Source organism: Mandrillus leucophaeus, unplaced genomic scaffold (assembly GCF_000951045.1).
Source record: "Mandrillus leucophaeus isolate KB7577 unplaced genomic scaffold, Mleu.le_1.0 Scaffold330, whole genome shotgun sequence".
Taxonomy (NCBI): Eukaryota; Metazoa; Chordata; class Mammalia; order Primates; family Cercopithecidae; genus Mandrillus; species Mandrillus leucophaeus.
This window is the reverse complement of record NW_012103477.1, coordinates 1847048-1867719: the sequence shown is the minus strand read 5'-3', so window position 1 is coordinate 1867719 and position 20672 is coordinate 1847048. Positions and strand designations below refer to the sequence as shown.

Below are 20672 nucleotides of genomic sequence, written 5' to 3'. Positions count from 1 at the left end.
TTTGCTGCAGCTGCCCAGGACACCGGCACAGGAGGCCCCCGGTTCCCTTGACTGGGCAAGTCCCGCCACCAAGGAAGGAGCTGGTGGCCTCTAGGGTGACATCCTGGACATTCTGAGTTCTCTCCTAGCCTCAAGCCACCTTTGAAGGGAAGGTGGGTGTGAACAGGGGGTCTACCTATTCATTAAACGTGTACTCTGAGCATCGGTCTCAAGCAAGCACTGGCCAGGCACGAGGAAGACCATGACCACAGACCTGCCCGTGAGCTCCACAGGGCATCCATGGGGCAGGAGAGGACATGGGATTCTATACCAAGTATCCCAGATGGCCCACCCCACTCACATTCCTCCCCCACACACAGGAAGTGAGTGCCCACTGGAGCAACCACTTAATCTAATGCACATCTGCCTCTTCCAGGGAACTTGAAACCCTCTTTCTTGCCTGCTAAGGGCCAGAGATCCCTTTACTACTCCTCTGCCTGGGTTAGAGGTTCCTGCTGCAGGCCGCTGTCTGCACCCACTGCCCAGGGACCAGCAAGCCTTGGCTGAACTGACGCCCCAGGTGCTCCCAGCTCTCTGGACCCTGAGGGCTGACAGGCAGTTTCATTGCTTGCTCTGGGCACAAGCGTGGGCAGTCCAGAGCCGGAGAGAGTGCGCCGGGGCAGGTTAGCCCTGGGTCAAACCAGCATATGCAGCTTTGCTTTGTGTCTGGAGCAGGAGGGGAGGGTGCTCGTGGAGAACAGCACCCCCCTCCAGTGTTGGCATCAGTGACTTTTAAAAGCACGGCACATTATCACCCTGGGTTTTCATTTCCTCTTTCTCTTTCACCTAAAGATCGCAAGATCTGCCTGGCTTTCAGCACTTAGGAACCCGCTCCCTGCAGCTGTCTCTAAGCCCAGAAGTTGCATTTTAAAAAACGGTTCAGACAATGGCTATGGAGTTGGCTGTGGGCCAGGAAGGGTGCTGGGAGCCAGGGGCACAGCAGGTGCAGGATCTGGGGGCAGGAGGCTTGTTGTTGCCCCTCAAGGAGTCTTGGGCTAGGTGACAGCCTGTGGAAAGCACCGTGCAGGCAGATGACACTGGCGATTCTTGATATTGGCGAGGGGCTGGGGAGGGACGGGCAGGCCCACTTCTGGGCAAGTGCAGGTGGCCATAATGAGACAGACATCGTGGTAAATGCCAGTCAATGGAGACAAACCACTGGTGGGCGGGGGCATCTTCAGAGATAAGAGGGGTGGGGGTGGGAATGCAGGGTGGTGACCCCTTCTGTGACCAGATGAGGATGTCCAGCTCCTGACCAGGTGAGGGGCCACAGGTGGGATCAGGCATGCCGCCAAGGCCAGAGGAGACAGAAATCCTCCCCTGGCTAACTCCTCTTCTCCAGTCAGACCTTGCTCAGGTGCCCCCTCTCCATGAGCCTTCCTCAACCCAGCTGCCATCACCACTACCGCCCGTGGTTCTGCCTGTCCTCTGCAGGTGCCCGTGGCCGCCACACGTGACCTCTGTGTGCACCTGCTCCTTGTCCACCCCAGCCTGGGGAGGCTGCCCAGCAATGGCGGGGGCCATGTCAGTGCAGTTCCCATGGAATTTCATTCCTCCAACTATCACAGACTCTCACAAGGAAAAGGGTAAAAAGGTCGGCCCTCGGGGAGAAACACAGAATTCGGAAACCAGGCTTCTCTTGAACGCCTCTTGAGGTCTCTACAGCAAGCTCAGCTCGTCACCACCACCTGTGCACGGGCGTCAGCCTCTCAACAACACACATCAGGCTTGTTCTCATCCCTTAAGGACTTGGCTTCTGTGTTGTCCCCGTTCCTCTGTCCCTGCCACATTGTCCATTTCCATTCTCTACTGGGTCATTTGCATTGGCAGACAGACGTGCCCGAATACTCCCACAATTAAAAAAAAAAAAAATCAAAATGAAACAGAAAACCAAAGCCCTCGTCCACCTCTATAGTTCTCCAACTACAGCTTCCCTTTCCCCAAACCCCTGCAGAGCAAAGCTCCTCAAAATACTCAGCTCCACCCACTGCATCTGCGGCTCACCTCCCACCTCCCTTCCATCGCCCTCGAACTCTTCCCTCACCCAGTGGCCTCCACCTCACAAAAGTGGCGTCTCTCGCATCTCTGGGAGCTCTGCCACAAGGACCTCTCCATGCTCTGGGAACAGCTTTCTCCTGCGGCCTCCTGGCCTCCTCCTCCCAGTCGGCTCTTCATCATCACTCCCGACTGCTCCTTCATTCTCCCCTCTTGCAGTCCTCACTCTGTCCAAGTGGTCCCCAGTGTCTCCATGGCCTTCCAGACCCTCCAAACACCTGAGGCTCCTCTGAGCTTCTACTCCAAGCTGCACCAGCCCCCAAGTGGCAGACTCAGGAATCCAAGGAGTACCCACAGGTGCTCCCCCGGACGGCAGCCAGGGCGGCTGGATTTCACATGAGTGACGGTCCGGCCCCAAGGGCTCCTTTCAATCTGCTGCTCCCCAGCTTTTGCCTCTCAATTAAACGCACCCCTTTCAGCCGAAGAAAGGGTTGCTCAGACTAAAACCTCAGGGACCCTCTAGATGGTTCTCTCCCTTATTCCCCAGCCGATGCTCTCTTGGGGCCCGGGTCCCACCTCTCCACAAGTCATCATGTCCCATCTGGAATCATTGCCTCCTGTCTTCCCCCTGGGATGCACTTAGAGAGCAGCCAGTAATTCCGGCTCAGATCACACCTCTCTTCAGTGTATCCTGTGACCCCCAGCATACTCAGAATAAACCCCAAATCCTCATGACAGCCTCCAAGCCTCCTGGAACCTTATCCCAGTCCAATGCCCTGACGTGTCCCAACCCAACTCACTATGACCTGCCTTTCCCAGCACACTGGGCCTGGATGTGACCATTCTGGGCCATCCAGGTGGGCCCTAAATCCAATGACAAGTGTCCTTAGAAGACAGACGCAGGGAGACAGCCAGGTGGAGATGCAGCCAGAGACCAGAGTGATGCCACCACAAGCCAAGAAGCACCTGGAGCCACCAGGAGCTGGAAGACGCTGGGAAGGGTCCTCACCCAGGGCCTCCGGAGAGACCACAGCCCTGCTCGTATCATGACTTCAGACTCCGGCCTCCAGAACAGCTGGAGAATAGGTTTCTGTTGTTTAAGCCACACAGACTGTGGCAATGCGTTACAGTAGCCCCAGGACTCACACACAGACGAAGACTGGGCCTCCCGTGCACAAGATGTGTGTGAACACAGAGGATGAGGCTCGTGCTGGGTGAACGTCTGCCTTCAGAATGTCTAGGACTACAGCAGGGATTCATAACAGAATGAGGCAGGGATGGATGCCGCAGGCCCTGCCGTGCACAGGACAGGTGTGCGGACCACGGATCGCCTCTGTGCTGTGAACTTCCACCTGTCCCGCTGCTCAGTCCTGCTAACCAACACACTTGGAACCCAGAGGGCCTCCTCTGTGCCGCATATGAACCCGGGGGATTCTCCAGTGCATGGCTGGAACACGCTGAAGTTCCCTCGCATGCAACCACCGAGTAAATCTAAAGAAGACGGTGCATTTTTGTCCCAAACATCTCTGAGAGTCGTTCATCATTTTGGAAAGTCATCTGCCCTCAGTGTGATGCAACTGTCCCAGCTGTGGCAGACGTGTTCCCAGTGACCCTATGCAGAGGCCAGCCTTTGACTGCCTCAGCACACATACAGATAAAATGCTGTATATATGCACGTAAGTACCAGATCCCTCCAGTGAAGATGGGCTGGGGCACTTAAATGCACATATACAGCGTTTTACCCTAAATTACTCTCCTTTGCATGTCCTCCTCAGCATAGTTAGGACACTACATCAGGATTTTAAAACACAGATTATATTTTCTATGCAAGGTGCATTGGTAGTGTGTAAAGGGAGTGTCACAAAATCCATCACAAACTCGGGCACTGGCTCTTCAAGGGTTAGGATAGTCTGGCCTTTCTTTCTCCTCCCTTTAGCCATCTTTGCCCAACCCAAGATTCCCCAGCAGCCCCTATCCACACAGCCTCTCTTCTTCCTCCCTGCCATAGACAGCACCGACTTTCTCCTTGCAGAGGTGAGAATAAGTGACAAGGACCCAAGGGGGGTCTCAGCAGCTTGGCCTTGGTCTCAGGACACATCCGTGAAGTCCTGGCCAGGGACGCACCAGAGGGTGTCTCTGAAACCACATGGTGGGGGACATCCGACTCTTCCATCTGCCTGTCATGGCTTTGCTGACATGATGGACAGGACCCCCCGGAGCTTCCAGAAGGGTCAAGAAGACAGGAATCTTCTTTGATCGTGGCCTTTGGCTTTGCTGATGGGCAGGACCTCCTGGAGCTTCAGAAGAGTCAAAAAGACCAGGAATCTTCTTTGATCAGTGGCCTTTACACACAGACCAAGAACTTCCACTTGGATCTAGACCCCACACTCAGGGCATCCTGATGCTTCAGGCAGAAGAGGTATGCGGTGGGAGGGTCCCCAAGCCCCAAAGAGCACCCCTAGAATCACGGAAAGTGCCATGGTCCTGCAGTCAGGAGAGCTGGGTTCTGCCCCAGTCCCCACTCACAAGTGCCTGGGCTTCTCTCAGCTGCAGACCCCCCTCCTTCCCCCTTCCCAGGGTGGTTTGGAGAACAACACATTCGCTGGGCAAACTGTGAAGTGCTATTCCAGGTATGTGAAGGGAGGAGCTATGTAAAGGGGAGAGTCGGGCCCCTTGCAAAGGAAATGGTGCTGGCTCCAGCCCCCATCTCTGTCCCCCATCCTCTCCATGGGGCTCTCACAAACTACGCCTCGGGTATGTTGACCTGGCACATTAAGGGAGCCAGACTGAGGGCTTCCTAAGGTAGGTCTGACCACCACAGTGAGAACTGAGGCCTTCCAGGCAGGGAAAGATCATGATATGGACAGAACAGCACTAAGCAGGCAGCCCTACCACCTAACTGACCTCAGAAGAGGATATCGAAGGTCACAAAAAGCAAATGGCATTTTCCCACCACAAACACCATGCGATTACCCCGGCACAGCCACCAGTGAGGTGGGCTTCGTGCGTCTTTTAAGACCTGACTCAACTACGCATGCTCCCTACGGCACTCAGCTTCCCACATGGGCTGGCACGGTCCCGTCTCAGAACAACCTTGTCAGAGAGAAACTGCTTCCCCATTCTGCAGGCAAAGATTCAGAGGACCATGGGGTCACACGGTGGAGCCAAGGACACCTGCAGCCATGGCCTGGGTCCATTTCGGCCAAGGTGGGTGCTCTCTCTGCTGGCACCAGCTTTGTTCCTGACATGTCCCACCCATCGGTCACCTCTGGGGAGAGATTTTCAGTCTCTGTTCCTCCAACAAACTTGGTTTCCCCAGTGCTGAAAGAAACTTCTGGAAAGGGAAGCTTTTTCCCTTTATTTTGCATCATCGCACCCTTACAACAGACTGCAAGGCGGACAGTTGTGAGATTCACTGAACCATGTTGAACAACATTGAAAGTGGGGACCCGAAGCCTGTTTTCACGTCTAACCATGTGGCACATGGGTCCATGGGCAGGCGTTCGTCTGCCTCTGAATTTGGCTGAGTCTCTGGGACTGAGTGTCAGTGACCACCTGGGGAGCCCTCAAGCATCACTTGCAACTTATCTGCTGCAAAGATGAGGGTGATGCTTCTTCTACCAGCAGGGTTCACATGGCAGCCTTTCAAGCTAGACATCCACACACAGTCCACTCCTGGGCAGAGGTTGGGCAGAGGGTTGGACCAGGAGAAAGGGTGACTCGCCATCACAAAATAGAAGCTTAAAATTGAGCCCACAGTCATCGGTCCCACCTGGCCCCCAGCTTGCCTGTGTGCATAGACCACGGAGCTCACTGCTGGGTCCCCAAGGCAGCCGACTGTGGACGCTGGCAGGAGGGAAGGGGTGCACCTCTCCAGCATTCTTTCACTGATGTCAAGTCAGGGAAGGGGGTCCTCCAAAACCATCCTTCCTGCTCCTTGCAGAGGGAACACCAGGACTCACCCATTCTTAGGGCAATTCGGAGCTAGAGGAGGGACCTTGGAGTCGTCTCATTCAGCATCTGTTCCAGAGGCCAAGAAACTGAGCTGCAGGGAGGTGGAGGCCTGGCCAGGCTCCCTCCACAATCCAGGCCTGCAGGAGCTCTGCCTACTCTATCTCAGCCCCCTACACCCCTCCAAGATGGGCTCTTGTGCCTCCCCTACCCACCCCAGGGCTCGGCTCCAAGAAACCTGCAACGGCTTCTGTCTGCTTCCAATCTGTATTGCCAGAATAACAATTGGGCGATTGATGAAGCTGTGGCTTGGTGACATTTCCTCTACCGTCCTTACCTGTCATTTCTCTCTTGTGCAAGGATATGTCTTTATCCATCTTGCTTTCCCAACTGGATTTTTTTAACTCCTAAAAAAGAGGAGGAAGGGGCCACATTTTGCATCTCCTCACCCGCTCCGACCCCAAGTAAGTGTGGCATTTACTATCAACTAAGCAGAGAGTTGATGGTTCATTGAATAATTGATTAAGAAGCCAGACATTCTAAAACTGGTCTTTGTAACACAGTAAAACAAAAAGTCTAAAAACGCTATTCTAACATTTAATCTCAACACTCAGAATCATTCCCCTGTGAGCGGATGGAAATCATGAATTCAATTCACTATATATCAAACAGATTTGTTATCAGTTCAGGGTTTTGTGACGTTCATGAGGTAAGGAAAGGCATATCCTACAAGGGTGTGTTTTGTGCAGCTGCCGGCTACCTGAGTAGTCAGTGACCCTCCCCTCCCCATTCCCTTAAAGGAGACTGGTTTCCAGGTAGAGGGGGGTGTGCATTAAGGCCTTCCTCTTCTTGCTGGAAACTCCTGAACAGGTCAACAAGTAAAGGCACCTCTCCGGGGCCTGGTGAAGGAAGATAGAGTTGAACCCAGCAGCTCTCCCACAGAAAGTGCCTTAGGAGGCCGGGAGTGGTGGCTCATGCCTGTAATCCCAGCACTTTGGGAGGCTGATGCGGACGGATCACGAGGTCAAGAAATCGAGACCATCCTGGCCAATGTAGTGAAACCCTGTCTCTACTAAAAACACAAAAATTAGCTGAGCTTGGTGGCACGTGCCTGCAGTCCCAGCTACTTGGGAGGCTGAGGCAAGAGAACTGCTTGAACCCGGGAGACAGAGGTTGCAGTGAGCCAAGATCATACCACTGCACTCCAGCCTGGTGACAAAATGAAACTCCATCTTAAAAAAAAAAAAAAAAAAGGAAAGAAAGAAAGTACCTCAGGTGAGCATCTCAGTTCTTAAGGATTAAAGACCTTTCACATCCCTAGCATGCCCTTGGAAGGAGAACGAGGGCCTGAGGCAATGAAGAAGCTTAAGAAGGACTACATGCAATAAGTTGAAGCCGGGAACATTTGAAAGGGAAATGCAAGAAGACTTGCAACACAGTCGTGTCCAGAAGAATCAGAGGCTGGATTTTCATGAGTTGGAGCACACTTATCCATTTGGTATGAACACAAGTTTGCTCAGCAAAAACACAGGGAGTGCTCTAAGAGGCTGACTGGATCCAGTGAGATGTCGGCCAACATAAAACCTCGACCACAGGCCACCACCAGAACCACGGCACTCAGGATTTGCCACGTTGCATCCATTCAGAAGATCCCAGTTAAGACCCTAAAGACCAGCCTCGCTGTCTACAAAGTTTAGGATCTTTTGTAGTGCTCCAAGCACTCATTTGTCCTTTGATTCTCTTATCCCAATTAAGCCACTCAAAACTTTTGAAGTTCATGAGTCATTTGCTTCATATATCTTTAAATTAAGGACAGATTCACTTCCCTGGTAGCAAACACCCAGCAGTTAATTAAAAGGGGCTCAGCATTAAAATGGCCATCGCAGCTTTAAACCAAAGGGGAAGAGGACGTCTCTCCCTGTGACATCTGCTTCTCATTTTCTTCCACTCCAATTCTAGTGTTTAGAAAATATTTCACCATCATGAGGCTTGCTCCTAAGATTGGCTGCCTTACATTGATGCTTAGCTCAGCTGACCACTGGGGTGCAGAGAAAATGACACCAGCTTGTCACCTGTGCTTACAGAGGGACACACCTAAAGGACATGGAAGGCCCCCCCACCTGCTTCCACTCGGTGACAAGGACAAAGCAAACTTGGAAATCATCCTTAGAAATGCATGAGTGAATTCCAATGTAAAAATTTCCAGGCCAGACTTGGATGACATCTGAGCCACCTCATCCTTGAGCTGCTGGATGTCACGAATACGTGACTGACTGAACAGAGGCAAACCCTGAATGACGATGGGAACCTAGAGGATTTCGGGGCCCCTCCTGGGTGGCGAGTTTTCTGAGAGACAGAACATGAGCTTGGGAAAGCGGCAGATTGGCCTGAGCAGGCGCGAAAGTCTTGGGGCCAGGTGCCAGCATGCAAGGTTTAGGAAACCTACATTGAGCACTAACTGTAGACCAAGTACTCCTTCCCCAGGCATTCCCACAGTGGGCATATTCAGAAACCCAAATCAGTTGGCTTGAATTCTCCACAAGTTTCCTTTACATGTTTTGAGATAAAAGCTCAGAAAATGACTTTCTGTTTTTCTCCCAGGAGACTCTGTGATTCCAGATTCGAAAACTGATCAGCAAGAGAGCTGTCATAGAAGGCTGGGGCTGCACTGTGGGGAGCCTCCTCCCCGACCTTAAGCTAGCTTCTGACCCATCTGACGGTGACACTGTGCCAGTGCTCACATGAGGCTGGAGCTCAATGCCTTCGTGAACCTGCGCCAGGTGATTTTCCATCCCAAGAGGTTCCTGGCTAGTGCCATCTATACCTCTGCACAGAGCGCCAAGGTCAGGGACGTGGCTGCAGGAACTCATCAAATGACCCCTCAATAGAGCAGTAAAGGTAGTGGCAGCAAATTAGCACAATGATAACCATCATCATCATCACCACAATTATCATCATCATCATCACTATCATCAGCATCATCACTATCATCACCATCTCAATTATTATCATCTCCATCATCACCACCATCATCATCTGTCATCACCATCATCACCACCATTTCCACCATTACCATCATTATCATCACCATCATCATCAACACCATCATCATCACCATTTCCACCATTACCATCATTATCATCACCATCATCATCAACACCATCATCACCATTTCCACCATTACCATCATTATCATCACCATCATCAACACCACCATCATCACCATTTCCACCATTATCATCATTATCATCACCATCATCACATCACCATCATCACCACCATTTCCACCATTACCATCATTACCATCACCATCATCATCATCACCACCATTTCCACCATTACCATCATCATCACCATCATCAACACCACCATTTCCACCATTACCATCATTATCATCACCATCATCTCCATCATTATCATCCTCATCATCACCATCATCATCACCATCACCATCCTTATATTAACAGCAGCAGGTACATACTGAGAACTGTTATGTGGCAGGCACTGAGTACTTGGCATGCTCTGTCTCACTGAATCTTTACAACAACATTATGAGATGGTTAACTCTATCATCCCCACTGGCACAGAGAGGACAAGCAAGTTGTCCAAATTTACACAGCGATCATGAGCTGAAGCCAGGAATTTGAAGACAGGCAGTAGGACTCTTAACCATTAACCTGAAACACAAAAAGATTTCCCAATTACTTCATAGGTAGGGTGAATCCTGACAGGGAACCCTTTAGTCATTCTAGCAGCTATCCCAAGTAACGTTACTTCCTGAGAAATTTCAGAGTGCCCCAAGTCACCAGCCACGTTTCCTCTCTGCTCCCAGCTATCCCAAGTAATGTTACTTCCTGAGAAATTTCAGAGTGCCCCAAGTCACCAGCCACGTTTCCTCTCTGCTCCCAGCTATCCCAAGTAATGTCACTTCCTGAGAAATTTCAGAGTGCCCCAAGTCACCAGCCACGTTTCCTCTCTGCTCCCAGCTATCCCAAGTAATGTCACTTCCTGAGAAATTTCAGAGTGCCCTCAAGTCACCAGCCACGTCTCCTCTCTGTGCCCAGCCATACCTGTGCTATAGACAGACAGAAAAATATGATGTGTCCCTTCTAAATATTTCTCTGCAGAAACAGAAATAAAATTTATAAATCCCCAAATGTGATACCAAAGATCTCTTTTTGGACAGGTGAAATTCACTTAATGGATGTTTCATCCACCTCCTAAAACTCTAATTCCAAATTCTGGGGTGCCCCACAGTGAGTGGCAAAGCTTGCTGTGTCTGAGATGATAAGACTCCCAAGTCCCTGGTAGCCTGTTCTGCCTCTGACACTGGAAACCCTGTCCTCCTCAGGCCACTCTTGCTGGGTATAAAAACAACTGATGAGTATGGAGAATTGTTTGGTGCCAGGTGCCTTATTTTATGCTCTGCGTTCATCCATGAAACTCTCACAGCAACCATTTAGGAAAAATATTTCTAAGCCTCAGTTTTGCAGGTGAAGAAAAGGAAATCAGGAGAGAAGAGACCTTTTCCAGGGTCACGTGGTGACATGCGACAGAGCCCAGATTCTCGCCCAGATCTTCAGCCTCGAGGCAGCTGCTAACTAACCTCAGCAATGCCTGGCCTCCCAGATTGCAGCTCTGGAATCCCCAAGACCACTCCTGCTGCCTTAGATGTCTGAGAAGTGTGAGTCGTGTTCACGTTCCACCAAATGTTGGGGACCCAGCTCTACATCTGATGACTGCCAAGCAAGGGGGTTCGAGGGAGTTCAGCCCTCTGTCCCACCACTCCTTCCATCCGGGGAAGCTTTAACCGTTGTTTTCCTCCCCCCTCCGCCATCCTCCTCTACTTGGGAGCTCCGGATAAGGAGAGTATGCAGCCTGTTCTCAGTAGCCTAAGCAAAGATCTCACCTCCTGCATCACCAACCAGTACTTCCCAGTGTCTAACCTAAATTGTTCTTGCTCTGGTCTAATTCATTTACATGGTACCCGCTGGGCTACGAGGAATCCCGCTAGGGGAACCATCCCCGCATTTCCTCTCTTCCCTTTGCCTTGGCCGGGAAGCTCAGGACGGTGGCCCAGCCCTGATGAGCGCTGCTGTAAACCACCTGTTCCCTTCCCTGTGGCCCAGCGTCGCGTTCCAGAATTAAGATTTCTCTGCATTAGAAACAAACACACATATTTTCCTCTTTTTAGATTTGTTTTGCTAAACAAATTAATCTAGCACCAGATTATATTATGAAGAACCATAAATCGCTTCCAAGATAAGCATCTGTCGAGATGGATTAGCAACATCCAATGCACTGTGAATTAATTTGCTAAGCCTACAACGCTGTCCCGGGTGTTTAACTTTAGTAATAACAAATGTAATTTGGAATAAATGGGAACTTGTTTCCTCATCCATGTCTATACAGTAAGTGACGTATACAGAGGAGGTGACAGTAAGGGAGAGGAGCACGAAATCCTATTATGACGATGGCTGCTGAGTTTACTGAGGTGAAAACGAACGCTCTGTAAACTGCTAGCAGGCGCCTGACAGCGCAGGATGAACTGCAGACCCTGCGTGTCCGTGGCTTCCCAAAAGAGGCTGCCTGGGAGGTAGCCGACGCAGGACCTCCAGAGTCTCTTCCTCCGGAGCCTCTTGCTCCAGAGCCTCTCCAGGCACGGCCCCCAGCATCCGCAGGGAGCCCAGGCCGTGCTTCCATAGAAACGCTGCTCTCTAGGGAACAGGAGCTCAGAATAAAAACCGCAGGTTCTCTTGTCCAGGTGAAGGAAGAAAGTAGGTCAGCGGCTGAAGGACAAAAGCCACCCACCCCACGAAAACCTGTCCAACGACTGCCCGGTGCCTGCCTGCCCAAGATGAGGAGGAACCAGGGCCAGGATGCAGTCTAGCGAGGATGCAGAGCGCCTGGATGCCGCGCCGGCCGCCTGCAGATGAGCTCTGGAGAGCAGCTGTCTTCCCTCCCCTTGATTCTGCAGAGGCCTGGAGGGAGCCTCCCGAGCCCACAAGCTGGAGGTTGTGGAAAGCAAGCTGTGAGGAGGCCACAGGGCGCCCCCACCCATTTTGCACTGATGCCCTGAAATCTGCATCCGATTTTAAAGTTAGCAAATGTTGCTGCTTGTCTAGATGTTCACAACCTAGATCTAGGTTGTGAACTTCTAAGCCAACCTGGCACATCGGGCTGTGCCTGTTAACAGAGGCAGAGAAAACTGGAGGGAGGTGAGGGTGTGCCCGGGGCTCTGCGCTCTCCCCCGCAGGCCTGCCGTGAAGCCTGGTGACATCACTGCTGGCTACCAGTTCAGGGACAAGCCCTGGCTTGGGGGATTTCCAAGGGCTACTCCTTTCAAAGCAAATGGAGGACAACGTATAGGAGGAAAATAAAAAACAACAAAACTGCGCAGAAGGAGATATTCCAAAGCCAATGAACTGTGTGTGTCCACAGGCAGCTAGGATAACAGCAGCAGAAGAACCAAAGCCCTTTGTTCTGATCTCCGTCCTCCAAACGCCCTCCTGACATATCCCCAGGGAGCCGAACGCTGCCACCTGAATCGCTGTCTGCGAAGCTTCTGTTAACACTGCTGGGAAGTTCTTCCTTTTAGCTGGCCTCGGCCTTTCTTGCTATTTAAGGCCATTCCTAATCCTTGACCAAAGTCAAGTTGGCAGACACCTTGCCCCCGCCCATGGGTCCCACACCCTTGAAGACTTTTGAAGACTCCGGGGCAGGGGGATCCTTAACTGTATCACGAGACGAGCAAGCATCTTACTCAAGGGTCGGCCCCAGAGACAAAATTCTACGAATCTGGAATATGTGGCTGTGTGTGGTGGATTCCACCGGTCTGTAATAGGGGTGCTGCACCTGGTGGATTCAGCTGATAACTAACAGAGGCACAAGGGGTGCAGCGCCCACTTCTAGGTACATGCTAAAAAGGGAAACTCTCCCTTCTCACGCCCCCTTCCTCTAAGGCACAGCCTGTATTTGCCAGTCTACACGCATGTGCAAGCTCACGGACACATCACGCCTGCATCTCTTGGAGCCTCCACACGTAGCTTCACCCCAGGGACATCTAAGCATCTCTCCCGAGTCACGCCCCCAGCCCTCAACCCCAAGCAAACCCAAACCAGAAGAGAGATGGCCCTACCTGAGGCCTCCCCCAGAATCCTTGGGGGCTGGGTGACTTCCCCATTGTTGCTGGGACTGGTGGAAGGCTCTGTTGTGCTAACCCCACCTGGGATCCTTCTCCGGGGATCCAGGGACTCGGTGAACCCCTTAGTCTGCAGCATCATGGGGGTGGCCGTGGTGGTGGTGGTGGTGGCGGCCACAGTTGTCTTCCGTGTTTGTAGGATGGAGACCGTGGTGGGGCCGTAAACGCCCGGAAACGTGTTGGACTCCAGGGCCTCCTCCTCCCCTGTGGGCCCCCAGGCGATGAACTCAGTCTCTGTGGTGGGCCGGCTGCCTCTGGAGTCGAAGCTGCTGAGACCGTCCCCCTGCAGGTGCCTCTTGCCCCTCCTCAGGAGGGTCTGCTGCTCCGGGGCCCCACCGGCCACCGCCGAGGACGAGGACGAGGATGAGGAGGCGAGAGAAGGGTTGGATTTGGCAGCAGCTGGGGGCTTGGCCAGTCCTGCCCTGGGCACGAGGGCGGCCGCCTGGTCCCGGGGCCTGTGAGCCCGTCTGGCTCGGGGCATCTGCATTTGCCCGTGGATCCGCTCCACGCGGGGCGGCCGGGGACTCCACACGGGGGCCGGGACCCGCGCTGGCTGTCCACTCCTAAAACTCCACAGCCGGGGCGGCCGGGGCGGCGACCGCGGCAGGAGCCAGAACTCGGGCCCCGGGCCCAGGGCCTCGCAGGCGGGCAGGTCCACGGCGAGCTGAAACATGGCTATCAGTATCCAGGCATGGCTTCCGAGGGGGCGGCCCGGCCAGCGGATGGACATGGAGCTGTGCGGAGGGGGGGAGAGAAGAGCGGTCAGTGGAAGCCTAGCGGGGGGCACTGGGCCCCGGGGCCCCCTCTCTCCACCCCCTACGGTGACAAGGACGCTCTCTTCTGGAAAGAGCTCCTCCTAACTTCAAAAGGGAAGCCGAACCCCTTCCTTCCTTCACTTCAAAGGCTGACTCACGTGCGGTTTATTCATCAGATCTGAAAAGAACAGTGTGGGCTGCAAGGGTGCGGGGAGCTGCTTCCCAGCACCGCGGGGCTGAGGCGCCTGCCAGGCACACAGCTGGCTGGGGGCCGAATCGTCCATTTCACTGGAGGGAAAACCGAGCCTCAGAAACCCCCAGCCTTCAGGTCAGTCTTGACAAGATGACCTGAAAAGACCTGAGTCCCTCCTTCCTTTTGACCATCACACGACGAGAGGACGTAAGTGAGAGGATGGCAGAACAGGACACCTGCCTCCACCTGGGACCCCAGGGCCAGGCGCTTTCCTCTACACAGCCCAGGCCACCCCCTGCCCACTGGGGAAGCGCCTCTCCAGGTCTAGGAGGAGCAGAGGTTTCAAGCTCCCAGTGTGATCGCAGGCGCTTCCTGGCACTTTGCAAACACCACCCGCTCCCCCTGCCCCTCACCCAGAGCCGGGCATGCATATCATAAACAGGCATCGCTTTGAATGCTGTGCATGGGAAGGCTTCTTACTTCTGGCCTCCTCTGGATCGTACTCAGGGAAATGAGATCTGCTCTGGATAAACTGAAAGTTTATTGACGCGAAGTGTTTGTTCTGTTGACATTTCTGCTCCCCCTGTTTATCTGCAGTGCCGGTGCCCTTTGCAACCCTGTTATCCACCTCCTCAGCTCCCCGGAGGGTTGCAGAAAGGGCAAACCCTGTGCAGCCTTGAGGAGGGAGGGGCTGCCTCGACACGCAGCGGGGCTGCAGGGGAGAAGTCAGGGCCGGCGGAGCCGCCCCTCCCCAGTTCACATGGAGCGGCTTTGTCACCAGGTCTGGGGTCGCCTCTGGACCAGTGGACTCCCCGGTGTCACGTGAAAACCAGGGCGCGGCAGAGAGCCACGTGGAAGGACTCAGAGGAGACAGGCCCACGCTCCCTCTTCCGCCAGCACAGATAATTGAGGACTGATTATAGGTGTCATTCAAAGTCATTTCTCGTCACCAGCCTCACATCTGAAAGTTAAAATGAATCCAAAAACCGTAATGACTGCAGCGGGTGGGGTGCGGGTGGGGGGGGGTCTGAGGGTGTTCAAGTGCCAAGCACCAGCCTGATGCCGCCCAAAGCCAGGCCTGGAAAGCAAGTTGGGTAGAGTTTTTCTTTATAAGGCAGTGAGTGACTTCACAAAGGAAGGAAGCTGTGTGTGTCATTGTAATGCGTGCACAGAAGTGTGTGTGTACGTGTGCATGACTGGGTGTGAGTGTGTGCGTGTGGGTCAAGCTGTGTGAGTGTGCCAGTGTGAGAGTGAACCAGCATACGAGAGCGTAAAGACGCATCTGGGGGTGTGTCCACGAGTGTGAGAGACTGTACGTGAGTGACGGCCAGGGCGTCCGTATTTGGCACGTGTGAGTGTGAGAGTATACTGTTGTATGACTGTGTCCATGTGTGTCAGCACAGAAGTGTGTGAGTGCATCCATGCTCATACGTGTGTCAGTGTGTATGAGTGTATCTGTGTGTCCCTGAGTGTGCGAGTCTGTGTCTGAGAGTGTGTATTTGTGTGAGTGTGTGTGCAACTGTATCTATGTGTCCCTGTGTGAGTATGCGAGTGTGTCTGTGAGTGTCCGTGCGAGTGACTCTATGTGTGAGTGTGTCTGTGTGGGAGGGTGCAGCTGTAGCTGTGTGTGAACCTGTCCCTGTGGGCACGCCCTCTGTTCAGTACTGAAACCCTTGTGTCCAGGGCTGACTCTCCCTGATATCTGGGGAACAGATGGCCCCCCGGTCATCAGGATGGTGCTCATTACCAAAAAGGACTAATCCCCAAACAATAAGGCTTCAGTTTTTTAATCAGAATAGAAGTGCTTTGCTGCAGAAATGAAGACCTCCTCATTATGCTCATCTTTAGCACCGTGTTTCTGCTGGTGTGCAATTTCTCTGCACTAGCAGCCAAGCTCGGGCCAGGGACCAGGACCACTGTCACCACAAGGAAGAATTTAGGTTAGGGTAAAATTCCCCCGTATACACACTAAGCTAGCTCCTCTGTGGCTGCAGGTGACCCAGCAAGGATGGGAGCTGGTTTAGAATCTCTAGTTCTCCCATGACCTGCCGAGCTGGGTGGGAGTCTAGGCCCCAGGAAGATGAGATGCTGCTCTGAGCAGGTGCAGGGCCTCACCAGGCCCTACCAAGTCCCTTCAGGCTCCATCAGGCCTCACCAGACCCTACCAGGCCTCACCAGACACCACCAGGCCTCACCAGACCCCACCACACTCCACCAAGCTCCACCAGGTCTTACCAGACTGCACCAGACTCCAACAGGCCCCACCATACTCCACCAGGCCCCACTAGGGCTCACTAGACCCCACCAGGCCTCACCAGGCCCCACTCCACTCCACCAGGCCCCACCGGCCCCCACCAGACAGGCTGAATCAAAAGCTATGACAAGCAAACCTGCCTGTCATCAGCACTTAGAGAAATATTGCCCCAGGAAATTAAAACCATAGCACCTAAGCCTGTGCCTGCCTCCCTGGCATAACTTCACACACAGGATATTTCTGTGATTTTTCACCAATCATGGCTGTAATTGGTTACTATAGAAACCCCCTCATTTCCAAGACACCCAGCTGTTATGCAGAAAAACCAACCAATTGCAACAGTGGCAGGGAGAGGTCGATTTATTTTTCCTCTTCAAGTCTGGTTTCTTCCTTTTTAAAGTGATTGATTTGTTCAAAGAGGAGAAAAAAGAGGGCAGGTGGGCAACCAGGACAGAGGCCCCAGCCCACCCCCAGCAGCCAAGAAATGTGGCGGGCAGAGGGAGAGCCCCTCCCACAGGAAGATGTGTAGGGGCCACCGCTCCTTTCTGTGCAAGGCCAAGGGCCCCAGGCTCTGTGTTGCCACCAAGTCGGCTGAGCTTCGTGTGCTGCCTGGACCTGGTCCTGAGACTCTCGGGGACCCCTCGGTGAGAGGCTGCATCACTGCAGGAGGAGGATTTGGCTCTATCTCCAAGGAATGCTGAGCAGCACAAACAAGCTCTGCCCTCATCCCTTGGGGGGCTCTGAGATGAGGCAGAGTCTGGGAACGCTCTTCTCACTGATCCTGCTCAGCCTGGGGCTGGACCCTGAGCAGCTCTCATTTCATGATGAACAGGTTCTGAGAGGGCCTCTCCCCACAAGGCATCCATGGCACCGTCAGACATGCACCAAGATGGCAGGCGACCCCACACCTCCTTGGGAGGCAGGCCCTGCGGCATGGCTGCCAACCACAGTGCCAACTGTCAGGAGGCGAGGTTGTGGGGCAGGCAGAGGTGGCACCGGCTCCCCCAAAACTCAAGCATCCACAGGCCCCTTAAGAACATACCGCCCGGCCAGGCACCATGGCTCACGCCTGTAATCCCAGCACTTTGGGAGGCTGAGGTGGGAGGATCACGAGGTCAAGGGATCAAGACCATCCTGCACAACATGATGAAACCCCATCTCTACTAAACATACAAAAATTAGCTGGGTGTGGTAGCACATGCCTGTAGTCCCAGCTGCTGGGGAGGCAGAGGCAGGAGAATCGCTTGAAGCCAGGAGGCGGAGGATGCAGTGAGCCAAGATCGTGCCACTGCACTCCAGGCTGGAGATGGAGCAAGACTGCACCTCGAAAACAAAAACACAACAAAAAAATACCACCCGTGTCACACCCACAGAGAGAGCTACAAGCAGAAAGACTGAGAACATGAAGTGTTGGCGAAGACACGAGGAGACAAGAGACCTAGTATGCTAGGTGGGAATGAAAACCAGAACGCCTCTGAGCAAAACAGTTTGGCAATTCCTTGGAACCCTAAAGACAGCAGTGACCCTGCTGCCCCTCTCTTAGGCACAGACATCTGTCCACATGAAAACTTGCACAGGGAGGCCCAGGACCACACTCACAACTCACAATAGCCAAAGCTGACTCAGCCCACGTGCCCATCAGCTGAGGAATGGATAAATGGGATCTGGCGTTACGTTACAATGGAGTATCGTTCAGCCTTTAAAAGGATGGAAGGATTACTTGATCTATGCTACGATGTGGATGCACCTTGAAAACCCTGAGAAATGAAAGAAGCAAGGCACTCAAGGCTACATGGTGCCGGGTTCCATTTATAGGAAATGCACACAGTGACCAAATCCATACAGACAGAAAGATGAGCAACTGCCCAAGGCTTGGGGAAGGGTTATGGGGTAGGGGGTTTCTTTTCGGGGTGACAAAATGTTCTGGAATTGTGTGTGGGGGTAGCTGCACAACTCTATGCCTATATGAAACCCACTAAACTGTACATTGTAATAGGTGAGTTTTGTGCCATGTAATTATATCCCAATACAAATCAAAAGGAACATGCTAGAGAATGGGGTGTGTGCAAGGGTTCGGGGGGAAATGTGGAGTGTGTGGCATGGCATCCTGATCCTGGCCCTGGTGGATGGGTGGAAGGCAGAGCGGCCCCTGGAGCTGCAGGCACGTGGGCAGGAGGAAGCCATGCAGACTGAGTTCATCCACCCAGTCCTCGCTGGGACACCCTGAACGTGAGACAAGGTCCCTGCCTGAGCACCTGAGGACCACATCCACACCCTTTGAGAACAGGCGGGGGCACCTCCCTCTCAGCAGCCTCCAGCCTATGATTTTCAAAGAAAGAACAAACTCCTTAGCCACCCCCACCCAGCTGCTTCCAAATGGGGAACTACCGCTTCTAGTTTGTGGCTTTCTTGCTTCTCTTCCTTTTAAATTTTTATTGAAATCGTTTTTCCCCAGGAACAGTTTAATAAGACTTGGTGAATTGAGATTCAATTCAGTACCTTCTGTATATTTTCTTCACAGAAGAAAATCATTGTCAATTAAGGGGACAAAGACATCTCTTCCACTTAAAGTTGCACCTTTCCCCGAGCCGGGAGTGTGCAGGGTGAGCCTCCTGGGAGAAGCTAGTGTCTGCCTTGTGGGAGCACCGGCGCAGACAGAAGCAGGCCAGGCCCTGGAATTGTTCCACCAGGGAACAGCCCAGAATCTTCAGGGTGGGGCAGGACCTGGGAGCTGTGCCCATGACCAGTCCACCCCAGTCCTTCCATGAAGACACCCACTTCCTGTGACTCCTCCAAGTCCTGTCGTTCACTGGCTCTGTGGCCTGGGAGAAGGATGCTGCATTTGATGGAGAAGTTAGCTTGGCATGGGCTTGTCGCTTCCCGCTCTGCAAGCCTCATTTTTTTCTGTCATTCACACCAGTGAGTTGGGGCAGGTGGGCTCTGAGGTCTCCTCCTCCCTGTTGAAGAAGACCCGTGCTTCTACGGTCAATAATTCACACGGCACCGTTAGAAATGATCTCCAGGAAGCAGAAGGAATAGACACAGACATAATTGTTGTATGACACAGCGCTCCCGTTGGCTTTTTGTGAGTTCCTGCTCTTTCGTGGAAGGCCCCACCCCAGAAGTGGACCTCCTTTCCCTGAGGGCCCAGGGTCTACCCCTCGGTCCCCAATGACCCGTGACCAGATGCTTCTTGACTCCCACCTTACTTCTATTGGTTTGCTTCAAAAAAGCTTTTTATTTTAAAATAGTTTAAGATATTCCAAAAAATTCCAAAAGAGCCCAGAGTGGTGCTGGGAATTCATCTCCAGTTACCCCTGAAGGGACACCTCAGATCACGATGCCACAGCATCAAGGTGTGTAACCAGGAACTACACACGTGGCTTGGACTTCTCCAGTTTTCACTTAGCGTCCTTTTTCAGTCCCAGGAACCCACCCAGAATCCCACGTGGCATCAAGTGATCGCATCTCCTTGGGCTCCTCTTGGCTGTGATGGTTTCTCAGGCTCTCTCTGTGGCTGATGACCTTGACGGGTCTACGGAGGACTGGTCAGGGATTGCATACGATGCTCCTCTTCATTGGTTGATTGGTCTGAAGCGTGTCCTGTGATGAGACCGGCCTTCTGTGTTTTGGGGGATGCCCACAGAGGGGAAGTATCCTCCTCACACAGGCTACCCAGGGCACCTGCTCTCAACAAGACCCCTCCCTGCTGAAGCTGACCTTGAATAGTATTTGCCGGGATGTCTGCCTGGTGCTGTCACTGGGAAGGCAGTCCTGCTCCTTTCCGGAATCTTTGGAAGCAGGTCAATAAGCACCATACGCATTCTTGGAGGGGGAGGGGTTCTCATTAAAAAAAAAAAAAACTCTTCAAAACTTCCCCGCTTGGCAGCTGGAGCAGGCAGGAGGGAGCAGGACTGGCTAGTGTACGCAGGTAATTCTCCACAATACAGTGGATGGGGAACAGGGCACTATTTTTCCTTTCCTTAACACCTACCTTCAATGTTCCAAACGTTTCTGGGCTTTGGAAACATACAGGGCGCTGTGGGGAGAAGCAGGGTGAAGGGCCCTAAGCTGCCCAGGCTCCATCTAGAGGGCAGAGAGCCTGTACTGCCAGGGATTCCCAGCCCAGGGAGCTCGGGAAGGCAGGAGGGGAGCCTTCTTGGAGATTTGTTCTCAGGGACATTCAGATGCATCTTCTCCTGAATATGGCAGCGTATTCTGTTCTTTGCAAAGACAAGAGATCAAGGGGCCTGGGTTCGGGGTCCCCCCGAGCTGGTGTCAAGC

The 20672-nt window shown here is 53.1% G+C and overlaps 1 protein-coding gene across 1 annotated transcript in view; it reads right to left on the bottom strand.

Annotated features, from left to right (window-relative positions):
• Window positions 1–14646, bottom strand: part of AJAP1 (adherens junctions associated protein 1) — a 72559-nt gene extending 57913 nt beyond the window's left edge. Inside the window, exons 1-2 of the mRNA XM_011988448.1 lie at window positions 14615–14646; window positions 13124–13920 (exon numbers count right to left, since the gene is read on the bottom strand). Of these exons, the coding sequence (XP_011843838.1) occupies window positions 13124–13916 (793 nt within the window). The 5' untranslated portion in view covers window positions 13917–13920; window positions 14615–14646. The remainder of the gene's footprint in view (window positions 1–13123; window positions 13921–14614) is intronic.
• Between the last annotated feature and the right edge of the window lie 6026 nt (window positions 14647–20672).